Source organism: Vidua macroura, chromosome 20 (genome assembly GCF_024509145.1).
Source record: "Vidua macroura isolate BioBank_ID:100142 chromosome 20, ASM2450914v1, whole genome shotgun sequence".
Classification (NCBI taxonomy): Eukaryota; Metazoa; Chordata; class Aves; order Passeriformes; family Viduidae; genus Vidua; species Vidua macroura.
Window position 1 is genome coordinate 6,156,327 of NC_071590.1, and position 11,948 is coordinate 6,168,274.

At 50.8% G+C, this 11,948-nt stretch overlaps 1 protein-coding gene across 1 annotated transcript; it reads right to left on the minus strand.

Annotated features, from left to right (window-relative positions):
- Positions 1 to 575: 575 nt before the first annotated feature.
- Positions 576 to 10,970, minus strand: GUSB (glucuronidase beta). The gene is made up of 12 exons (XM_053995381.1): positions 10,737 to 10,970; positions 8,952 to 9,140; positions 8,372 to 8,553; positions 7,714 to 7,856; positions 7,370 to 7,557; positions 6,508 to 6,660; positions 5,796 to 5,974; positions 5,263 to 5,409; positions 4,173 to 4,257; positions 2,523 to 2,699; positions 1,894 to 2,029; positions 576 to 795 (listed from the first exon to the last, which is right to left on the minus strand). The coding sequence occupies exons 1-12, from the start codon at positions 10,962 to 10,964 to the stop codon at positions 638 to 640; spliced, it is 1,965 nt and encodes a 654-aa protein (XP_053851356.1). The 5' UTR covers positions 10,965 to 10,970; the 3' UTR covers positions 576 to 637.
- Between the last annotated feature and the right edge of the window lie 978 nt (positions 10,971 to 11,948).

The window sequence follows — 11,948 nt, forward strand, 5'->3', positions numbered from 1 at the left end:
GTAAAATAAATAGATTTAAAGTTGAGTTGATGTAGTCCCTCTCTCTGTAACATTCCACCTTGCTGCTGGAACAGGAATTCCAAACTCTGTTGGAGTGTGTTGGGTGGTTCACACCCTTCCTGGCTGCTGGGAATGCTCAGGATTTCTCACACATCCATCCTGCCAGGCCAGAGCAGCTGCACCAACTGTGCTCCTCTGCAATCCTGTGGACAGTTTGCTGTGATCTCAATAGTGTTAACTCTTAGGGGAGTTTAACTGGAAAACCTCATTTGCTTTAGAGGGATGTGACGTTCATTTAGAGTAACTTAGATTTTGTTTTTTAAGTTCAGCATTGAATTGTATCATGTAATATTTGTAATTTTTTTTTTTTTTGCCATAAACAGATACCTCAGTCAGGATTTCTTAACTTCAGCTCCTTGAAAGTGAATATTTGTTTTCCTGCCTGGAAAAAAGAAGCCTCCAGACATGGCTGAGCAGAGGAAACAAAAGTTTCTGATCTGCTTTGCATCACAGTAACTACTTCAGGTGGACTAGAAATCGCATTGGACTTGCAAGACTTGAATCAGGCATAAAACTTATTTAAACAGAGATTTAATAACAAGTTCAACATAATCCCCAGCCACTAAGCCCTTTGTTTTCATTTTAGGAAGAGGGAATGTGATGTTATTACAGGAGGAAGACAGCTTGATTCATTTGCAATCTTCCAGTATCTGTCCCTAAGAACAAACGCAGCGGCTTTGGGCTGGCGCTGGCGGGTGAAGATTCCTTTCTTGTTCCCCAGAACTCGTGTGGTCCCTGCAGAGAAGTTAGAAAACAAAGAAATGTATAAACCAAGCTCTTCCAGGCCCTGCTGTGAGCTGTTACAATGTAGGTACTAAATGAGGCCAGGTGGAAGAGACCTCTGCACTCTCTTCTGCAGAGCCAGGTGGAGCAGGGGAGCTTGGCAGGAGCCGTGGGTGGGACAGAGCAATCCAGCTGCAGGTCCCTGTTTTTACAGTGCTCAGCTGGGACACTTCCCTGGGCTGTGCCCACTGATCAGTGTTACAGCTGCTGTAGATTGGCTCCACCTTCAGACTGGATGGAGGAAAAGGTGATGCCTGTTTACTGTCCTGTGTGGTGTCTGGCTCCTTTCTGCCTGTTTCTATCTCCATAGGAAATTAGAGAAAAGGATTGCAACACGCAGAGAGACTGGAACTGCATCTGTGTCTGACCCTGTCTACATGTTCTCAGTCCTCTTTGATGCTGCTTTTCTGGCCACTGCCATCACTGAGCTTTCTAATGCCTGTCCTGGTGCTCTGCAGGGTATTTCAGTGCTGTTCCTCCCTCTCCCTGACTGCCATTGCAGGTATCAGATCTGGGTTGTGATTGTTCAATTTCTGTGAGACTGCACTGTAAATGAAGGGATTTCCCTTCCTTTGTGACTACTGCACTTATCTATTAATAATGGATAGAGTGTCATGGTGAGATAGCTGCGTGCCCATGTGGCATCTGCTCCTCTACTGCTGAACCTCTACCAATAAATTATGATTATTTAAGGTGCTCTGTTCCCAGGGCAGCTGTAGGTGACACTGGAAGCAAGTGAGATGTCCCTGACAGCTGCCTGAAGCTCTGAATTGAGGGTGGCCAAAAACCAGGAGCAATCTGGGTCCCTCACAAGCTTCCCTTGTCTCATGTTCCTGGGAGCATCTCTGCAGGAGAAAGGGTGAATTAAGCACAGGCAGGACCTTCCCTCTTGGCTCTGGTCATGCTGGATTTTGTGACAAAACCAGCTGTGCTCTGTCCTGGTGAACAGAGGGCCTTTTGTCCTACCCTTCAGCACAGTGTTTGTGTGGCATCAACCACTAAATTCCCAGGGAGGATGGAGAGGTGTTTAGAATATAAATAAAAGCTCACCTTGATTGGTCATGAAATCAGCAAAATTCCAGATGAGCTCCCCAATCACGTACTCCTTCCTCTTCTTGTCAAAGACAGAGTGGTACTCCCTGAGCATGGCCTGCTGGTACTCCTCAGTGAACATCATGGGGGGGTCCTGCAGCAGGAGAACAGGCTCAGGGCACAAACAATCCCAATCCCACTGCCTGAGAGCTATTCCTGAACAGAAACTCTGGGGCTGCCTGCTCTCTGAGTTGTGCTGCATTAACGCGGCTGTTGGGACCATTAGCAAACACAAAATTCCAGGTATTCCCAGGGCCAATTCCCCTGGTGGCCTTTGTCATGGCAGGGACAGGAGTGCCACCCCCCTGCATGGAACAGCACCAGGAACCTCCATTCTCCAGGGTTTGCTTTCATTTAAGCCTTTTCTAGCACTGCCAAGGACAGATTTTGGAGTCCTCTTTAGGAGACAAAGTGAGTGGCAAAGCTCACTTGTTTTGGTGGAGCAGGATCCCAATCCTGGAGCTTTTTGGACACTCCCAGCTAAAGCATCTCCCAGCAAAGCCAGGCCCAGTGGTGCCAGCCTCTCCCAGTTACATTTTGCTGCCCTGTAAGAGCTGTTTCCATCTGGCAAACACCACAGCACTCACACTGTGCAGTCCAGGCACTGAGTCTGCTCCATATTCACTCTGGATAATGGGTTTTTGGTAGGTTTTATACCAGTTCTCAAACTGGGCTGTGAGTTGGAGTGGGATCACTTCCAGGTGGCCTGGGTCATGGTACCAGGAGAAGTAGCTGTTCACACAAATCACATCCACATAGGGAGCCTGCAAAAAACAAGGTGAGAGTGTTTTGGCACAGACTTCAACCTTCTCTTGTAAATCTAAATCCTCCTTTGGGTTCATTTAATGGAATCCAGGTTTATTACACATAGAATTAATTGTTTCCCCCTTCACTCAGGCCCTCCAAATAGAATATCTTTCCCAGAAAATAAAAAAAAATATAAATTTAATAAGCTAAGAGCATTAATTTGGCATTTTTCTTACAGATTAGAAAGTCACAGCAAAGAGTTAGACAAGATCAACATGTTTCATTCTCAGGTTTGTTAGAAGTTTTTTTGTTTCCAAGATGTCTCTGGCTTGCTGGTACATTTAGATGTACTTTTTCTTTTTGAGTATTGGAATGTGATTATCAAGTGAGTGGTCAAATATTTTGACTAGCAACTAAATTTTGTGCATCAATGGTGCAATACTAAGACTAAAGCATTCTGCAAGTTATTTGCCATTTCTACCACATGGACAGTGTGATAAAAGGGCACAAAGCCCCCTCAAAATAAAGTGATGTTGTATGTAACTTGTTCAATGTTCTCTTAACATGTTTTGTAATAAAAGAAAAAAAAAAGTTCTAATATCACATCAGTGTATGTGAGATCTGTTCTTTGGGTTTGTTTGCCTGAGCTCCTCCAGTTGGGCAGAGTGGGAATGGGATATCCAAAAGCAGATCCCTGCTGGGCTCCTTCAAATTTAAAACCATCAGAGAATTGTTTTCTTTTCTGCGGTGGGGAGGAAAAAACTCAGAGCTGCAGCCATTCCTGCTAATTAGAGGACATTTCACAAGAAATCCAAAGTGTAACCTGAATCAGGGCTGTGTGGCAGCACCAACTCACCTGCTAGAAGTGATTATTGCACAAGGATCTACCCTGGAAACAAATACAGGTGTTAAAAATCCTTGGTCCATGCTATGAAAGGCCCAAAAATCCAAGGAAAGTGCATTTTGGTTATTTATCCAGCTCTGGGGCTTTAATTGTGGAGCTGAAGGAGCTTTTAGATTATTCAACACAAACAGACATCTGCCAAAGAAGATCTAGAGCAGTTGAGAGCAGGAATTAAAGCAAAGCTTCCTTCCTTTAGACTTCCACAAGGCTTGTGAGCATTTTAAAGAGGTTTAAGCTTTGGCTTAATTGCAAGTGAAAATCCTGAGCATTAGTAAACACAATCAATGGCACGGCAAAGCATGACAATATTAATGGAATCCAGGGGCATAATCCTGCACACAAAGAATTGTTCTCTCTTACAGATCCTTTTTTTTTTTTTCCCAGCTGGACTACAACTACAGGATAAGGTGATTTCTACTAGAAACAAAAACATATTTTTTTTCAGCCTTTCCCTGCTAAATATCTCCAGTAAATTTAGGTAGGAATGGGAGGAAAGGAGTATAAAACAAGTGACAAGAGAAGGAAATTTAATGTATGAATTAAAAAAAAAAGAAAAAGAAAAAGCTAGAAAATAAAGCAAACTTACACCATGATCAAGAGCGTAATTAGCATCTGTCACAAAGGTGACTGGTCTGGAGGGGTCGAGAGCTTTAGTGTGAGCTATCACTGTCCTGTTTGCAAACAGTAAAGCAAGAGTTCAACAACAGTGTGGAGAAGCAAAGCCCCCTCTCCCCAGGCTCTCTGTCCTTCCACCCCCCAGACAGAGCTGCTTTTGATTTAGCAGCCAGTGTTTTAAAGAAATAAAGAGAATTATCTGTCACCAAGTGCATGCCACACCACCTGAAAAAGAGCAGAGTGGAAGCACACCAAGCACAGGCACATGGGTGGTGCCAGCAGCTCAGAAGTTGAAGGGACAGTTGAGTTTGAGGACAAAACTGTAAAAAGGGCAATGGGAAGTTTCTGAACAACTCCTGGGATGTGTTCCTGAGGCCCTGTGCCACAGCAGGCAGAGGCTGGATGTTTCTGAGGAAGCCCTGAGTGAGGGAGATGGGACAGAATGGGAGAGTCAAGCTCTGCTGCATTGCAGGAGGTGGTGGAACATCCTGAAAAATGAAACTCACAGTTCTCTCTTCATGCACCTCAGCTCCCAGGGACAGCCTGCTGCCCATAACAGAGCTGCCTCTGGGCTATCCAAAGCTTAAATCTCTTCAGAAATAAACCAAGGGGGCTGAAGGGACTCAAAGCAGTGGCTTGGAAGTGGGAAGCCACAGAACAAATAAGCAGCACAAATTGCAGAACCTTGTGTTCAGAATGAAAGGCCAGTTATTTTACAGCTTGGCTGTAAATCTCAAATGATTCAGCACTCATCTTCCAGTGCTAACGAGGAATATTCCATTATCATCAGGTCTGGTTTTACTAAACTCTTGGCTCAAGAAGAGATGCTGAAACCAAGTGGACTCCTGGGAATTTTGTGGAGTCTTGGTGGTTCAGAACCAAGACGTTAGGACAGTTCTGAGCATCAGTTCCACACGTGCAGCAGTTCCATTTTAGTTTGCACCCACAGGTTCAGTTCCAGGGTTCCCAAAAATGCTTGCCTTCCCTTTAGGATGGGCATGTGCCATCCCAAAGGAAGAAGAGGCATCATCTGCCAAGAGATGAGGAGCAGAGGCACTTACTTGAAGTAGTGAGCAGCTGGGGGCAGCTCTGACGCTGGCTCGTTGGCCACTGACCACATGACCACTGAGGGCCTGTTCTTATCCCTGCGGACCAGCTCCTCCATCACAGCCAGGTGATGCTGCAGGGACTTGTTCCCAAAGCTCTCACTGGAACACAGAGGGAGGTGAGGGTGTAAAATCCACCCCCTCTGCTTTTCCCTGTGAAAACTCAGCCTCTGGGCACAGCAGAGCCTTGATGCTGAGGATGGCTTCTGCCCTATTTCCCCAAAGTTTGCTGCACAGTTCAGGGCCGTGGTTTGGGCTTGTTAATGGAGCCATGTGGCAAAATGTGGCAAAATGCCCTCTGGTTGCCCAACACCATGAGGCACCACCGGTGGTGCAATGGGAGATTTCCAAACAGAACAAAGTACTCTCATTATCAGCACAACGGGTGGGACGCTGAGGGCAGAAGTGTAAAAATAGTAATGGGACACTTGGGAACAGCTGAGAGAGGAGCAGGGGAGCGAGGGCAGGGCGTGCTGGGCAGCTCTTACGGCAGTTTGATGCCCACCCCCGGGCTCTCGTCGATGACCACGATGCCGTAGGCGTCGCACAGGTCCATGATCTCCTCGGCGTAGGGGTAGTGGCTGGTGCGGAACGAGTTGGCCCCCAGCCAGCGCAGCAGGTTGAAGTCCTTCACAATCAGGGGCCAGTCCAGGCCTTTGCCACGGATCTGGGGGGAGAGAGCAACCAGCCCTTGTGAACACAGCTTCCCTGCTTGGTCCAGCCCCAGCCCTGCCCGGGGTGGGGAACCCGACAGCCACTGTCACAGTCAGAGGGGTTTGGGTTGGAGGGGACCTTAAAGCTCATATCATTCCACCCCCTGCCACGGGCTGGGACACCTTCCACTAGCCCAGTTTGCTCCAGGCCCTGCCCAACTGGCCTGGAACACTTGCAGGGATGGGGCAGCCACAGCTTCTCTGGGCAACCTGTGCCAGGGCCTCCCCACCCTCACAGCAGACTGACTGACTGTCAGCATGTCTGGCTGAAAGCTGTGGCTGGGAGATGCTTCAGTGTCTCCACCAGCACATCCATGTGTCCTGAGGGATGGCAGGACTGTGGCAGGACCGGGCATGGTGTCCCCTTAGCGCTTAGCCTGGGAGGAGGGTGTGAGGAAACAGCCCCTCGGAGAGGAGAGGGGAGGGGAGGCAGCGCAGGAGCCACCTCGGCAGTGTGAGCTGAGGTGGCCCTGGGTGCCACACTTACATCTGCATCCTCGTGCTTGTTGACGCCGTGGAAGTAGAAGGGCTTGCCGTTGATGAGGAACTGGGTGCTGGTGACGTGCACGGTGCGGATGCCGATGGGGAGCGTGTACACGTCCTCCAGCAGAGCCCTGCCCACCTGGGCCTGCATCTGCACCTGCGTGTCCAGGGAGGAACGGGAGGGATCCTCACACCGATGCCCAGGGCTCCCTCCCCTGTCTGGGAGGGACATTCTGGCCCCACATCCCTTCCCAGCCCTGCCTCAGCACACAGCCTGTTCCTCACTGCTGCTGCTCGGCGGGGGAGCCAGGTCTGACTGAACAAAAAATACAAATCCAAGGTGTGGAAGCTGAAGGATGAAGAATGAGCCCCTGGATGACACCCCAAAAAACGTTTTGCTCACCCCAAAAAACTTCAGTGTCTTTTCCCCATGGCATCTCCCCGGGCCATTTCTGTGCCCTGCACCTTGATGCCAGGCAATGACTGACACATCACCTGCTCCCAGGTGTGACCCTGAGTCCCTGGAAACCCAGAGCAGCTCATCCTCCCTGATTTCTGCACCTGAACACCACCACTGATCCTCACCTCCCACAGAACCTCCCAGGCTCCAGCTGTTGAACTCATCATCTCCCCAGAGGGGATGGACTCAGTGTGAAGGGCCAGCACCTCAGAGCACGCTCCAGAAATGCTCTTCTCCCTTTTAGACCCTTCAGAAGCTGCCAAAGCTTGATTTGATTACTTCCTAATTAGCAGAGCCACTCTGGTCACACACACAGGGCCCGTGAGAGGAGAGGACAGAGGATGGGCCATATGGCAGTGCCTTAACCCTATTAAACACACCCACAGAGGAGGAAATGCCACTTTACCTCCAAGGAGTACAGGTATCCAGGGTTCTCGTGCATCAGGTAAGGCCACCAGAGGTTTGGGTTGAGGACTTTGAGCTCTCCCACTGGGCCATCACCTGTAGCAACCACCTTCCCCTCTTGGTCACGTAAACTCAGGGACAAGGAATTGGCTGTGCTGCCAACCACTGACACCTGATACTGCACCGTGCCTGGCTCAGAGGGAACAAAAGACAATCAGAGACTGCAAGAGACAGCTCAGCCCCAGGAAAAGCCACCAGGAAACAAATTCAATCAGACTCGAGCAGGGTATTTTCCCTGCTGCCCTTGGCACCTCCATTTGGAGCCCGAGGGAGCTCTGGACCTACCAACACTGTCTGATGAAGTGGTTGTCACAGTGATGTCATCGATGTAGGCAGCAGGAGTGGTGTAAAGCACAACTGGGCGGTGGATCCCAGCATAATTAAAGAAATCAAACCTGATGTTCTGCACAAAATAGTTCTTGGGGTACCTGAGTGAGCAAGACAGGAGAACTGGTTGCATTACACTTCAATACACAGCTGAAGGCAGCATGTGCATGCTGGCAGTGCAAAATAATGTAAAAATATCTCTATGAAAAAAATAATGTAAAATCTCTATTAAAAATAATGTAAAATATCTCTGTGACAGGCTGGATCTGTCTGTCAGCTGCTACACTGAAGGATTTTGCAGTTAACAAAGAAGTTAACGAAGATCTTGATCCTTCAGGAGAGCTGGTACTTGCAGCTCCCAGCTGAATCCAAGCTTCTCAAACCTGCCCTGGATTCAACTTGATAAATCACCCATCTGAGCCCCCTGTGCACAAAACAGATGCAATAACTCACTGCTGATTCCTCACAACACCACAGCTTAAACTCCTCGCAGCTCCACCGACGAATCCACCATAAAGACAACCCCGTGGAGGGATTTCTGAACCAGCAGCTGAACAAAGTCCCCCTCTCCCACAGCCCTGGGATGAGCCCAGCAGTAAAACACGCCAGAACTCACCTTGATTTGTCAGTCATGTACTGGATGGAGCCCGGGGGCAGCGTGTGGGGGGTCAGGGTGTTGTTGAGGGCCACAGTGATGCGGCACAGGGTGCCTGGGCTGCCCTGCACCACGCTGCTGATGTCAGCCTCAAAGGGCAGGTGCCCCCCTTCGTGCTCCACCACCTGCACCCCGTTCACCCACTGCAAGGAAAGGCACAAAAAATGGCTGGTTGGGATTTTGTGGTCAGCAGAGCACAGGGGAGGGAAGCCCAGTTACAAGGAACACCTGGGCTCTCGATCCTCAAAGGATCTTTGAGGGATCAACCTTGATCTTTGAGGGATCTCCCTTTGCTGGGAGCTAGGTCTGGGTGACATCAAGTGTATCTCTGAGGGACACAGTGTGGGGCAGATCCATTCATCGGGAAATGTTTAGTTACCAATCCCAAACTGCAGGATCAGAGAACAGAAATTGGAATTCATCCTTGCTGGGGGAAAACAGGCACGATCTCAGACGGGGATGCAAAATCGAGGCAGGGACGCATTTGCTTTTAGTCCAGCCTAACTTAGGAAGCACAGGGCCAACGCCCCGAGGCACGCACCACGATGGAGTAGTAATGGGCACTCCCAAAGCGCAGCACCACCCTGGGCGCGGGCTCGCCCTGCAGCCAGCGCTCGGGGAGCAGCACCTCCTTCTCGTACCACACCCAGCCGATGTAATTCTCCAGCCTGGGGTCCTGAGTGATGTCGTTGAAGCTGGCAGGCACCGGCATGTCAATCACGGGGCCGGTCTGGCAGGAATTGCGTGCAAAAGATAAAAAACAGAGATTTTAAAAAGAGGAATTTTACTGCTGGAGGTGTCCCCTTCCACTGACAGCCTTACAATGCCTTTGCCAAGGGGAAATACTTGGGAAAAGCTGTTTAAAAACTGCTGAGATCTCTCACAGCCCCCATACAAGCCCTAATTAGCACCAGGCACAGGAACCTGCCTGTTCCTGCAGGAAACAGCTGCTCCTTTCTTTTCCACTCCTGCTGTACAATTAAATGTTTTTATTAATGGCTCTGGAATCACGGAATCAGAAAGGTGAGGAGGGAAAAACCCAAGCCCAGGTTGTTGTTTCAGTGGGAATTTTCTCCTGCACAGCTCCAGGACAATGTGCCACAGACAAAGCACACGTGGTGCTGTTTGTCAGCTAAGAGATGTAGTAAAAGTGTAACAAAATAATAGATGTTTTGGGCAGTAATGGATATTTTGGGACATTTTTCTCCCCGTCGAGACTGGGATCAGCTCAGCCTTTCTCACTGTGTGAAAGCAACAGAGATTCCTTGGGATTACAAGAGAATCCATTCAGTTGCTTATTCCAATGTGAAGATTAGAGGGAGGCAGTGTCACAGTACATTGAATGTCGAGGAATCTAGATGCTGTTGCCAAACAGAGCTGTTCATTTTCAGCATTTTCTGCACTCAGGATGTTGCACAAAGGACTTCTGCAGCTTCTTTCCTGAGGAAGCCTCAGGAAATGGAATGAGGAAGGTCTGGGCACCCAGGGTGGGCATCATGTGCGTGGCTGACTCAGCAGTGGCACTGCAGAGCCCAGTGCCCTCATCAGAAAATCCTAGTGGGAAGATCCTCGGGACAGGCAAGAGGATTTTCTAGTATCTGATGCAGGAAAACCCTCGCCTGTGCTGGCCAGAACCCGTGTGTCCTTCAGGGAGATTCTCTGAGCTCTAAAACAGGTTGAGTGCACTCATCTAAGCCTCTCTTTGAAGGGGTACGTTTCAGGATTCCTCTCCTCTGCAAAGCTTCCAGCAGCACAGTGCCTTTCAGCTCTTTTCTCCTTCCACAATCCAGCCACAAAATCGGCCAAAAGGCTAAAAACAGAAACAATTAACGATTTATCCATTTTATACATAAATCCCATAACTCTTTTCTGCCAGGTAAAAACAGTTAAATTCCAAGCAGATCCCAGCCACACCAAAACTTTTCTACCAGCACTCTGAAACTTTGGAATAAACAATCCCCAGTGCCCTTCCAGGCACATTTTTGCTGATTCTGTGCTGCTGGAAGCTCAGCGCTGTGCCAGGCTCCTGCAGCACGGGACACGTGGAGGTGAATGGGGCTCATTCAAACCGTGTCTGCCTTCGGAGCAGCACCAGGGGCACCAGCAGGGGCGGCTAATTAGGAACTGCCTCAAGAACAACCCGGGCAGGGCCAGCACCGTGGGGCGAACGGCAGCGGCTCCGCCAGCCCGGTGGGGAAGAAGGCAGGGAAAGAGGAAGAGAGGAAGAAAGAAGCGGAGCCCCTACAGCGGGCCGGAGCCCGGTTCGGAGGGGAAAAAGCGCAGCCGGTGCCCGGCGATGGGCAGCGCCCGCCCCGCTCCCCGCTACCTGCCGGAGCGGCCGCCGGTACCAGCGCTGCGCGAACCCGGCGTCCCTGCCCGGAGACAGATCGGCGCGGAAGCTCCAGAGGCCACCGAGCTCCTTGCGCTCGCGGGAGGGGGTGTCCCGGGGCTGCAGCATCCCGGCGGGACCGGCCGCCAGCCCCGGGAGGAGCAGCAGCAGCACCGGCAGCGTGCGCGGAGCGGCACCGCCGCCGCCTGAGGCCGCCAGCGCCATCTTGGCTGTGGGCAGGGCCCGCTGAGGGAGGGGCGGGGCCGCGGCTGAGGGGCGGGGGCGGGGCCGCGGCGGAGGGGCGGGGCCGCGGCTGAGGGGCGGGGGCGGGGCCGCGGCTGAGGGGCGCTCTGTCCCGACCCTTGTCGCGATCCCGACCCGTGTCACGATCCCTGTCAGAGTCTCGGTCCTGATCCCTGTCATGGTCCCGGTTCCGGTCCCGATCGGGTCCCCTCCCCAACGGGATGAGCGACTGCAGGGCCCGACAGGGAGCGGGTCCTGTCGCCTCCGGACAAAGCCACGAGTGTCCCGGCATAAAGGCGCCTCCAGGAACTTTCAGGCTCCGTCCTGGATCGCTGGATTTCATCGAGAGGCGAGTGATTTCTCCTCTCCTCTCCTCTCCTCTCCTCTCCTCTCCTCTCCTCTCCTCTCCTCTCCTCTCCTCTCCTCTCCTCTCCTCTCCTCTCCTCTCCTCTCCTCTCCTCTCCTCTCCTCTCCTCTCCTCTCCTCTCCTCTCCTCTCCTCTCCTCTCCTCTCCTCTCCTCTCCTCTCCTCTCCTCTCCTCTCCTCTCCTCTCCTCTCCTCTCCTCTCCTCTCCTCTCCTCTCCTCTCCTCTCCTCTCCTCTCCTCTCCTCTCTCTCCTCCTTATTTATTACTCAGGGTAGTGTAGTTATCACCTACTTTTACTTATTTATTCATTTGCTTACTTCTTTACACTATTTATTTGTTTGTTTATCACAGAATCGTTTAGATCAGAAAAGACCTCCGAGGTCACCAAGTCCAACCTGTGACCCAACACCCCCCTGTCACCCAGAGCAGGGCACTGAGTGCCACATCCACTCTCCCCTTAAACACCTCCAGGGATGGTGATTCCACCTTCCTGCACAACCCATGGTGATGTGTGGTCACCCTTTCTGGGAAGGAATTCCTCCTGATGCCCAATCTAAACCTCCCCTTAAGCACAGCTTGGGTTTATTATTACTGCTTGCT

What these genes read in the sequence shown, in the direction of transcription:
- GUSB (XM_053995381.1), bottom strand. Translation starts at nt 10,964, where the DNA reads ATGGCGCTGGCGGCCTCAGGCGGCGGCGGTGCCGCTCCGCGCACGCTG. An exon ending in TACATGACTGACAAATCAAG is followed by an intron (nt 7,857 to 8,371) that starts GTGAGTTCTGGC and finishes TTGCTCACTCAG; the next exon opens with GTACCCCAAGAACTATTTTG. An exon ending in ATTACGCTCTTGATCATGGT is followed by an intron (nt 2,700 to 4,172) that starts GTAAGTTTGCTT and finishes TGTTTTTTGCAG; the next exon opens with GCTCCCTATGTGGATGTGAT.